Raw genomic sequence first — 12,361 nt, forward strand, 5'->3', positions numbered from 1 at the left:
CTGAACTATATGTGTCATGGTGGGATCTCTGGGAGAATCATGCAAAGTGTTGCTTGAGGCCTTTCTTGATACAGTCAGTTCTGCTATAACGTGATAGTTCCGTTCTCATGCAATCCCGTGTTATAAGAAAATTGCGTAACAAGAGCACCATTTAATGTAATGGAGCTGGAATCGTGTTAAAACTAATACATGTTTTGAAAGTTCGCACTTTAGAAACAGTGTCCCCAATTCATCAATCACATTACAGACAAGTCGCATTAACGGAATGCCCGTTATCGCAGGACGACTGGTATTGCAACTCACTGCACTCTTACACAGAGTTCTAGGTATCAAGAGGAGACTCTCAACAGGAAATGGTGAATGCCAATTTAGGGGAATTATTACCCAGGAACACAGAAATAGGAATGACCCTATTCCCCATTCAATGGGTTCTACAGACTTGCCTTTAGCCATATCCCTTAATAGCTTTACTTAGCAAAGTTTTATCCATCTTAGAGTGTATCTATCTCATAGCCTACTGAAGCCAGGTATTCATCTCAATGCTTATGAAATTTTGCAAGAGTATCTGCCTCCATCACCTTCTCAGTCAGCACATTCCATACTTGCACCATTCTCAGATCTCCTCTAAACCACTTGCTCCTCAGCTTAAACCTATGTCTGCTGCCTTGGGAGAAGTGCACCTCAGGATCTACAGTTGATGTCTCTCATAGTTTTGTATAGAGTCATAGAGATGTACAGCATGGAAACAGACCCTTCGGTTCAACCTGTCCATGCTGACCAGATATCCCAACTCAATCTAGTCCCACCTACCTGCACCCGGCCCGTATCCCTCCAAACCCTTCCTATTCATATACCCATACAAATGCCTCTTAAATGTTGCAATTGTACCAGCCACCACCACTTCCTCTGGAAGTTCATTCCATAGATGTACCACCCTCTGCGTGAAAATGTTGCCCCTTAGGTCTCTTTTATATCTTTCCTCTCTCATCCTAAACCTCTGCCCTCTAGTTCTGGACTCTCCGACCCCAGCCTCTCCCTATAGCTCAAATCCTCCAACCCTGGCAACATCCTTGTATATCTGAATACTCACATGTTTCACAACATCTTTCCAATAGGAAGGAGATCAGAATTGCATGCAATATTCCAACAGTGGCCTAACCAATGTCCTGTACAGCTGCAACATGACCTCCCAACTCCTCTACTCAATACTCTGACCAATAAAGGAAAGCATACCAAACGCCGCCTTCACTATCCTATATACCTGCGACTCCACTTTCAAGGAGCTATGAACCTGCACTCCAAGGTCTCTTTGTTCAGCAACACTCCCTAGGACTTTACCATTAAGTGTAAGTCCTGCTAAGATTTGCTTTCCCAAAATGTAGCACCTTGCATTTATCTGAATTAAACTCCATCTGCAACTTCTCAGCCCATTGGCCCATCTGGTCAAGATTCTGTTGTAATCTGAGGTAACCCTCTTCGCTGTCCACTACACCTCCAATTTTGGTGTCATCTGCAAACTTACTAACTGTACCTCTTATGCTCGCATCCAAATCATTTATGTAAATGACAAAATGTAGAGGACCCAACACCGATCCTTGTGGCACTCCACTGGTCACAGGCCTCCAGTCTGAAAAACAACCCTCCACCACTACCCTCTGTCTTCTACCTTTGAGCCAGTTCTGTATCCAAATGGCTAATTCTCCCTGTATTCCATGAGATCTAACCTCGCTCATCAGTCTCCCATGGGGAACCTTGTCGAATGCCTTACTGAAGTCCATATAGATCACATCTACTGCTCTGCCCTCATCAATCCTCTTTGTTACTTCTTCAAAAAACTCAATCAAGTTTGTGTGACATGGGTTCTCATGCATAAAGCCATGTTGTACAGTTCCATAGTTCCTTCAGTGTGGAGTAGAAGGGTGGTGAAAGAGGGATTTGGCACACCTCCCATCATTGGCCAGAAAAACAAGCAGAGGAGGTGATATGTCATCTTGTGGCTGTGCAGGACATTGCATACAATTCTGGTCACCTTCCAATAAGAAGGATGTTCTTAAACTTGAGAGGGTGCAGAAAAATTCACATTGACGTTGCTGGGACTGGAGGGTTTGAGTTATAAGGAGAGGCTAAATAGGCTAGGGCTTTTTCCCTGGAGCATTGGAGGCTGAGGGGAAACCTTATAGATGTTTATAAAATCATGGGGAACATGGTTAGTGTGAATAGCTAAGGACTTTTTTTGCATCTGTTTGAGTTTAAAGTTTAAAGATCTATGCCCCTGAACTCCCAAGTCAATTTGGATATCTACCTGTATTTAACTTCAATTTCCTACTATCTGGAAAGCACCCTGATCTATCCTTTATCCTTCCAAAATGGATAACCTCACACTTTCTTATATTAAGCACCATTTAACACAGTTTTGCCCATTCACCAATCTATCAATATCTCTTTCTTACTGCTTGTTCTTGGCCTCATAAGCTGCAATTTGTGCTTCATTTAAATGTAGCTCCTGATCGTACCATCCATGTGAGGAAGTTAGATGCTGACAATTAACAACATGAAAGTTTGACTGGGCAGCTGGTGATTTCAGCTCACTGCTTGATCCTCTGGGCCACCATCTAGGGTACCCAGCACCAACATCTCACACCACACTCCATGGGCAGCAGTTGCAAACATCACTCCATGGACACTGGCATCCCACATGTGCCAGCTCACCTGCATCATATGACGATGATCCAATGAACTTACCTCTGCACTTTAATCTGCGACCTCAGAGCACACCAGTATCTCGCACTGGACTAATGCTGCAAGAACACTGTACACAGAGGCTTTGGCATCAAGCTCAGGGGTTGGACCAAGCTACCATCTCAGTGATGCCTGCTTGCTCTCTGAACACTTACGAACTTTGAACCTACTTGGATGCTTACAAGACTTAGCAGGACTTATACACTTAATGGGAAGGTCCTAGGGAGTGTTGCTGAACAAAGAGACATTGGAGTACAAGTTCATAGCTCCTTGAAAGTGGAGTCACAGGTAGATAGGATAGTGAAGAAGGCGTTTGGTGTGCTTTCCTTTATTGATCAGACTATTGAGTACAAGAGTTGGGAGGTCACGTTGCAGCTGTACAGGACATTGGTTAGGCCACTGTTGGAATATTACGTGCAATTCTGGTCTCCTTCCTATTGGAAAGATGTTGTGAAATTTGAAAGGGTTCAGAAAAGATTTACAAGGATGTTGCCAGGGTTGGAGGATTTGAGCTACAGGAAGAGGCAGAACAGGCTGGGACTGTTTTTCCTGGAATGTCGGAGGCTGAGGGGTGACCTTATAGAGGTTTACAAACTTTGAGGGGCATAGATAGGATAAATAGACAAAGTATTTTCCCTGGGGTCAGGGAGTCCAGAACTAGAGGGCATAGGTTAGAGTGAGAGGGGAAAGATATAAAAGAGACTTAAGGGGCAACTTTTTCACGCAGAGGGTGGTACATGTATGGAATGAGCTGCCAGAGGAAGTGGTGGAGGCTGGTACAATTGCAACATTTAAGAGGCATTCATATGGGTATATGATTAGGAAGGGTTTGGAGGGATACGGGCCGGGTGCTGGTAGGTGGGACTAGATTGGGTTGGGATATCTGGTCGGCATGGACGGGTTGGACCTAGGGTCTGCTTCCATGCTGTACATCTCTATGATTCTAAGATATCTGCCTTATCTTATCTTTTGCTGTCTCAGCCAGAATAGTCAATGATTTGGAGATGCCGGTGTTGGACTGAGGTGTACAAAGTTAAAAATCACACAACACCAGATTATAGTCCAACAGGTTTGATTGGAAGCACTAGCTTTAAGAGCGATGCTCCTTCATCAGGTGATAGTCACCTGATGAAGGAGCTACTGGAAAGCTAATGCTTCCAATTAAACCTGTTGGACTATAACCTGGTGTTGTGTGATTTTTAACTCAGCCAAAGTAGTTAGGGTTTCAGATGGGTAAACTTTCATATTGCAGAAATGGTGTTCCCACTGTTAAAAGGTTAGGAAAGATCTACCCTCCCCATTCCACCCAACCCTCACAATCTTCCTAAAACAATAGAGGACAGAAGGTGTCTATCGACACTAGATTCAAGACGCGAATAGCTCTGTCCCACATTAACCACTAGAGGACTGTCCTTCACTTTGTACAAGTTGACCAAACTTTTCCCGTTCAGCGGCTCGTCATATCCGTTTTTAAAGTGAAGTTTGTTGTGGGATGGTGGATCAGTGTAGCTGTTAAATGTCTATTCTCGGCCGGCAGCGATTTACTCCGAGTTTGCTTTTCATTTGTTTGTGGTTCGGGGTGAGAAAGGGCAGAACTCACAGTGGGTGAAAGTTCTTTTATAGAAAAGAGATCTGAAATCTCCAAACAAACACTCAACCAGCGATGAGTCAGTTTTAACAAGCCTGGAGGTCAAAATGAAGTAGACTGTGTGTGAGGCTGGGGAGTTGTTTTTGTCGAGTGAAAGGAGCTGTAAATTTGCTTTTTTTGGGGGGAGGGAGGTGGGAGCGAAATGAAGTTCCTTATAAGTTTCTTGCTGCTGGCGGAGTTCGGGCTGTGCCGAAGCGAAAACTTTTTGCTGCCTCTGAAGATTTCCACTTTCAACGGCTCGGGAAAGGAGCTTATCGACAAACGGAGTTCACTGCTGGGGGGGATCTCCCTGGCCTCTCAGCCTGCCGGTACTGTTAGCTTCTACAGCATGCTCAACAACCTGAAAGGAGATGTCGGCAGAGGGTACTACCTGGAAGTGTTCATCGGGACGCCTGTACAAAAGGTGAGAAATGCTCATCTTTTAAATGAGGGGAGACACAAAAAGTTGATTTGAGTTCATATTTTAGAACAAAAAAATTCGGGAATTTTTTGTCTCTCCAAGTGTTCCTGAGGAACTGTGTGTGATACATAATGGCCTTAGTTTCGACGTTTTAAATCTTCCGCAGCTTTTATTAACTGGGGGGTGTCCAATTTATGGTCCTTTCTCTCTCGCTTAGCTGTCCACTCCCCAGTCATGTACACTTATTGGACCCAGATGCTATGTTGTAGCGACTGGGAGTCACAGGAAATTATGACACACTTTTTTGGATTCTTGCTTTAATTACTAAGACTGAATGGGCTGTCAAGGATATGGGAATAGTCGCTTCCCAGCTGTTTGAATCGCTGGTGGTTTAGCACCAGTTTAGATAAACAGCAATATATGTTCTGAGATCATTCCCTACGCCCCTCTCCTCTCCAATGGGTTGCCTGAGGTTTAAATATTGTCCTTTAAAGTTGCCACAGAAAGTTGTGTTCTGGCCATTATAGCTGTTTTTTTTTGTTTGTTTAATGAGGCGGTTGCTAATGACTGCCAGTCGCCTCGTTAGCCCAGCAGTTAAATGCATGGAATGTGTTAAGGTTGTAAATTATTTCAGAAGTCAAAAAAAATGACATTAAGTGTGTGTTCACCTCAATCCAAATTTAGTTTCCTTTTCTTTCATTCCTGTTTCTCTGCCTGATTTTACAGCAGATACTAATTTGCCCTCTTCCCAATCCTCCCATTTGAGAAATAGTCCTGTTGATTAAGGAGAACTGATGCACTTCTCGCACTCTCACCACGGCCCCAGGTGATATTAAGAAACCAGACTTCGAACAACTTTTTTGTGGATAAAACCGCCTTGGAAAGTATAGACCTGCCTTTTCTTTTTTAAAAAAAGTCTGTTTAACCAAGTGGAAAGTGAAATGCAAAATGTGGTCAATTATTTTACAGCTGCAAATGTGTTGCTGGTCAAAGCAGCCTGGCCTGCTGTGCTTTGACCTGTCTCAGTCGGTTCCCTCAACTCAGCACCGCCCTCCTAACCTGCAATCCTCTTCCTGACCTCTCCGCCCCCACCCCACTCCGGCCTATCACCCTCACCTTGACCTCCTTCCACCTATCCCACCTCCATCGCCCCTCCCCCTAGTCCCTCCTCCCTACCTTTTATCTTAGCCTGCTTGGCTCTCTCTCTCTCTTATTCCTGATGAAGGGCTTATGCTCGAAACGTCGAATTCTCTATTCCTGAGATGCTGCCTGGCCTGCTGTGCTTTGACCAGCAACACACTTGCAGCTGTGATCTCCAGCATCTGCAGACCTCATTTTTTACTCAATTATTTTACCCTTGTTTCCTGGTTTGTTCTACTTTGGATTTTTGTGGCACTGGGAAGTTGAAAAGAGAATGATTTGAGGATATTAATCTCGACGGTGCATGAGCTTGAAACTTCAGGAATGCAGGATCAGTTTGCTCTAGATTGATTGTTGAGAGCTTTGATTTAGATCTGAAAGTGTGGGCTTGGAGGTGCTCTGTATTAATCAGCGTAGCCAACAATGATAAAAGACTTGGAACACTCCCTTGTATAAGAAATCCAACTCTCCCATTCCCTTGAAAGTTTGTCAAACAACTTGTTTCATTGTCCCACTGTGTTAACTTGGGAAACAGAGGAAATGGTAATAGTCATAGAATCATAGAGATATACAACATAGAAACAGACCCTTTGGTCCAACTTGTCCATGCTGACCAGATATGCCAAATTAATCTAATCCCACTCGCCAACTTTTGGCCCATATCCCTCTAAGTCCATCCCCCTCATATCCTGATGCCTTCTTAGTGTTGTAATTGTACCAGCCTCCACCACCATCTCTGGGAGCTCATTACATACACACACCACCCTCTGTGTGGAAAATTGACCCTTTAAGTCCCTTTTTATATCTTTCCCATCTTACCTTAAACATATATATCCTCTAATTTTGGACTCTCCTATGGTGTGAAAAAGGCCTTTGCTATTCATCCTGTCCATGCTCTCACTGTTTTTGTAAACTTCTCGAAGGTCACCCCTCAGCCACTGATGTTCCAAAGAAAATAACCCTAGCTTATTCAGCTTCTCATTACAGCTCTCATCCTCCAACCTTGGCAACATCCTTGTCAATCTTTTCTGAACCCTTTCAAGTTGAACAGCATCTTTCTTACAGCAGGGAGACCAGAAATGAATGCAATATTCCAAAAGTAGCTTTACCAATGTCCTATACAACCACAACATGATATATCAAACCCCGGGCTAACGTTCTGGAAACGTGTTTCAAATCCCACCATGGAATAAAGTCAAGAAAAATGCTATGGAGTGAAAAACTAGTCTAATGTCAACCACTGTTGATTAGACGTAAAGATGCACCTGATTCAATCTTCTTTTTCAGGGAAGGAAATCAGCCATTCTGACCTGGTCTGGCCTACATATGACTCCAGACTGACAACAAAATGGTTGACTCTTTACTGCCCAGTTAGTCATGGGCAATAATAATGTCCACATTCTATGACTTTTAAAAAATCTCCTCTCTGTTCTTTGTGTATCACTTAGGCAATGGTCAGAGATGTCCATATATGAATGATTCTTGAAGAAAAACAGACTCCAAATTCTTCCATTTAAGATTGACAGCATCTTAATGAATTGGAGTAGACATTCTAAGCTTCAGGCAACTGTTCGTCATAGTAATGAATGAACAGCATGTATTTTTGTAAATTTATTTGTTGCAAGTTTGACAAATTTAACACACTCGGTTAATATTTGTAACATTCTTCTCTTCTGAACAATCGCATTTTCTGGCAATGTCATACATTATTCCAGTGCATGGAGAGAAGAGAAAGGAAAGGATTTTGGTCTCCAAAAATAGATTGTTACTAGAACAAAAAACAAATTTTGATTTTTGACAATAATATGAAATAGCAATGATAAATACAACCCTCTTGAAAAATCCTCCTTACTAAAATCTGGGGGCTCGTGCCAAAAATTGGCAGACCAGTTTGAGACTAATCAAGCAACAGCCTGTGATGATGTTATCTATAAAGTATGATTCTGAGAGTATGACTGTCTCCATCACAATCCCTGGATATGTCCTGTCCCACTGGCAGGACAGACCTAGCAGAGGTGGAGGCACAATGGTATACAGTTGGGAGGGAGTTGCCTTGGGAATCTTCAAGATTGACTCAGGAACTGATGTGGTCTCAAGGCGTCAGGAAAAATGCGGCCAGGAAAAATATCCTGCTGATTTAAAAAATACTGTCCTTCCTCTGTTGATTAAATAGGGGCTCCTCCACGTTTAACCATGATTGGAGGAAACACAGATCAGAAAGGGTGTGAATGTACTCCAGCTGGGGGATCTTAATGCCCTCCAGCGACAGTGGCAGGGCATTTCGTGGATTGGGCTGGTTGGATCTCATAGGGCACTGCTGCTAAAATCTGTCTGAGAGAGGGTGAAGAAACTGAGGGAAAAGCATACTTCACTTTTTTCTCGGGGTGAAAATGTGAGGACTGCAGATGCTGGAGATCAGAGTCGAGAGAGTGGTGCTGGAAAAGCACAACAAGTCAGGCAGCATCTGAGGATCAGGAGAATCGATGTTTCTGGCATAAGCCCTTCATCAGAAATGAGGCCTGTGGGCCAGGGGGCTGAGAGATAAATGGAATGGGGCTGAGGGGATCTGATAGGTGGGAGAGAAGGTGGTGATAAGGCAGAGAGGAGGGTGGAGTGGATAGATGGGAAAGGTGATGGACTGGTCAAGAGGGTGGTGCCAAGTTTGAGGCTTGGGACTGGGATATTGTGGGGAGAGGGGAACTGAGGAAACTGGTAAAATCCACATTAATCCCATTGGTTGCAGGGTCCCAAGGTGGAATATACGGTGTTCTTCCTCCAGGCTACAGGTTGTTAGGCTTTGTCAATGAAGGCAAACTTACCTGTATCTCAACCAATGTTATCTACTGTATCTGTTGCACTCGATGTGGTCTCCTCTACATTGGGGATATGGTGCCAACGTATGAATTGTTTCAGAGACCATCTCCGGGACACCTGCACTAACCAACCCCACTGGCCAGTGGCCAAACACTTCACCTCCCCCTCCCACTCCACCACCAAGGACATGCAGGTACTGGGCTGCCTCCATCACCAAACACTAACCACCTGACAACTGGAGGAAGAATTCCTCATTTTCTGCCTTGGGACCCAGCAACCACACTAGATTAATGTGGATTTTATCAGTTTCCTCAGTTCCCCTCCCCCCAAATTATCCCAGTCCCAAGCCTCTGACTCAGTACTGCCCTCTTGACCTGTCAATCACTTTTCTTATCTATCCACTCCACCCTCCTCTCCGACTATCACCTTCTCCCCCACCTTCATCTATCTTTTGCATTCCCAGTTACCTCGTCCCAACCCCCACCCATTTATCTCTCAGCAACACCCCCCCCCCCCCCCCCCCCCCCCCAGCCCACAATCCTCTTTGATGCAGGGCTTGTGCCCAAAATGTCGATTCTTCTACTCCCTGACCGGCTGTGCTTTTCCAGCATCACACTCTCGATCTTCACTTATCCTCAGCAACCTGCTTGCTGCAGGTACATCTGTCTGTAAGATGAACTGTCCTTGTGGAGTCCTGCCTTCACATTGATAGTGTCACACAGTATGATGTAGGAATTATCAATGCGCTAAATGGGGCAGGGTTTGAACAGATCTCGCAATTCAATGTTGGGCATCCATGAGACACTTTGGGCCACCTGCAGTAGAATTCTACTCTGACACCATCTGCAATCTCTTTGGCCAGCAAATTCCCACTCTACCCTTACCATCAATCCTGATTCAATGGAGAGTGCAGGAGCGCATACCGGGGTACACCAGGCATCCCTAAAAATGAGGTATCAATGTGATGAGGCTACAAAACAGGACTACTTACATGCCAGCAGCATAAACAGCAAGTGATAGAGCTAAGCAATCCTCCAATCAACAGACCAGGTCTAATTTTTTGGTCATGCCACATTCAGTTGTAATTAGTGATGGGCAATTAAAACAACTCACTTGAGCTGAACAGCTGAATTCTCAAGGTGAGTTGACTATGATAATCCTCGAAATCAAGTCTGCATTGGACAGTGTTGCATGAAGGAGCCCTTACAAAACTGGAGTCAATGGGAATCGAGGGTAAAACTCTTCTTTTGTTGGAGCTATACTTAGCACAAAAGAAGATAGTGGTTTAGATTTAGAGTCCTTAGATTTAGATTATTTACAGTGTGGAAACAGACCCTTTGGCCCAACAAGTCCACACCGACCCGCCGAAGCGCAACCATACCCTTACATTTACCCCTTCACCTAACACTATGGGCAATTTAGCATGGCCAATTCACCTGACCTGCACATCTTTAGACTGTGGGAGGAAACCAGAGCACCCGGAGGAAACCCACGCAGACACTGGGAGAATGTGCAACCTCCATGCAGTCAGTCGCCGGAGGCGGGAATTGAACCCGGGTCTTTGGCGCTGTGAGGCAGTAGCGCTAACCACTGTGCCATCATTAATAAAGGTTGTTGGAGGTCAGTGATCTCAGCTCTTGCGCATCTCTGCAAGAGTTCTTCAGACTAACATCATAGGCCCAACTGTCTTCAATGACCTTAATTCATCATAAGGAGTGGGGGTTGGGCAACCATCAACAAACATGTTCAGCATCATCTGTAGCAACTCAGATACTGAAGCAGTCTATGTTCAAATCAATATTCAGTCTTGGCCTGAGAACTGGCAAGTAATAATCATGCTACATAAATGCCAGGCAATAACCATCATCCCTTTACTTTCAATGTTGCTACCATAATGAATTCGCCACTAACAGCACCCTGGAGTTAGGATTAACTCTAACCCTAACCATTCACCAGAAACTAAATAGGACTTGCCATATGTGAATACAGTGGCTACAAGAGCAGGTCAGAGGCTAGGAATGCTGCAGCAAGTAACTCTGCTCCTGACTCCTCACAGCTTGTCTGTCCATGTGTACAAGACACCAGTCAGGAGTGTGTTGGAGTACTCCCCTTTTGCCTGGATGAATGCATGTCCAACAACACTTGAGAAGTTTAATACTGGCCAGGTCAAAGCAGTCCAGTTGATTGTTGTGGTGCTGTTCAGTCCCCACCACTGACACTCAGCAACAATGTGTACTGTCTACAAGGTGTACTGCAGAAATTCACCAAGGCTCTTTTTAAACAGCACCTTTCAAACCCACAACTGCTACCATCTAGGAGAACAAGGACAGTAGATACATTAGAAAACCAGCAAGTGTAAGCTCCCCTCCAAGTTACTCACCGTCCCGATTTGGAAGAGTATTGTTATTCCTTCACTATCACTGGGTCAGAATCTTGGAATTTCCTCCCTAATGCCCCTGTGGGTCTCCCGACAGCATATGCACCACAGCAGTTCAAAAACTTAGCTCACCACCAACTTCTCATGGGTAAATGGGAACAGACAGTAAGGGCTGGCCAAGCCATCAATGCGATATCCCATGAGTGCTTTTCTTTTTTTAAAAAAAACAGTTTATCACACTTAGATTTCATGTCTATTTTTTAATTATTCAGATTGCGTTGCAGTCAGATTTTAACTTGTGCTGAACTAAAGGTTGTAAAAATCAAGTTGGGCTTTCTTTTGAATGGAATTGAATTGAATTGAATTTATTGTCACGTGTACAGAGGCACAGTGAAAAGCTTTGTTTTGCGAGCAATTCAGACCGATCAGAGTTAAGTAGCATAGATAAGTAAATAATAGGTATTCAGTGGCAAAAACAAAATCACAGGTACAAGCGAATGTTAAGAGTTTGTGGGTTCGTTCAGTATTCTAACAACAGTTGGGTAGAAACTGTTAAGAAACCGGCTGGTGCATGTGTTCAGGCTTCTGTACCTTCTACCCAATGGTAGAGGTTTGAGAAAAGTATTACCAGGATGGGATGCATCTTTGAGAATGCTGGCGGCCTTTCCTTGACAGCGGGCTTGGTAGATGGATTCTATAGATGGGAGGTTGGCCTTTGTTCGGGTCGAATTCACCACTCTCTGTAACCATCTCCGATCTTGAATGGTACAGTTGCCATACCAGGGAGTGGTACATCCAGACTGAATACTTTCAATGGAGCACTTATAAAGTTGGCAAGGGTATTCACCTTCATGCCAAATTTCGTCAGCTGCCTGAGGAAGAAGAGATGGTGTTGGGCCTTTGTAATCTTTTCCTCCACTGGTTTATAGGATGAGGAACTTAGTAACTTTTTTTTTGCCCTGGGGTGGGTCATTAATGGTTAATAACATGATACCAGAAATTTGAGATGGTGAATTATGAATTTAAGCAGATAATTGAAAAAATAACAATAGTCCAAGGCGTTTATGGAATTGCTCAAAATATTGGTATAGAGGGTTCATGGGATACCATTTTCAACATAGTGTTCAAACTTGAAAATGACTAAACCAAAAGACTGAAACTGAGCAAACATGATCCAAAAATAATGAGCACTTTTATACTGGCATAAAGAAAAATAATCTTCCCGAAACCCAGCAGAAAGGAT

At 44.0% G+C, this 12,361-nt stretch overlaps 1 protein-coding gene across 1 annotated transcript in view; it reads left to right on the plus strand.

The window, feature by feature from the left end:
• The first annotated feature begins 4,210 nt into the window (after window positions 1–4,210).
• bace2 (beta-secretase 2) overlaps window positions 4,211–12,361 on the plus strand; it is a 79,229-nt gene continuing 71,078 nt past the window's right edge. The window contains exon 1 of the mRNA XM_060833814.1: window positions 4,211–4,790. Within this exon, the coding sequence (XP_060689797.1) occupies window positions 4,530–4,790 (261 nt within the window). The 5' untranslated portion in view covers window positions 4,211–4,529. The remainder of the gene's footprint in view (window positions 4,791–12,361) is intronic.

Source organism: Hemiscyllium ocellatum, chromosome 12 (genome assembly GCF_020745735.1).
Source record: "Hemiscyllium ocellatum isolate sHemOce1 chromosome 12, sHemOce1.pat.X.cur, whole genome shotgun sequence".
NCBI lineage: Eukaryota > Metazoa > Chordata > Chondrichthyes > Orectolobiformes > Hemiscylliidae > Hemiscyllium > Hemiscyllium ocellatum.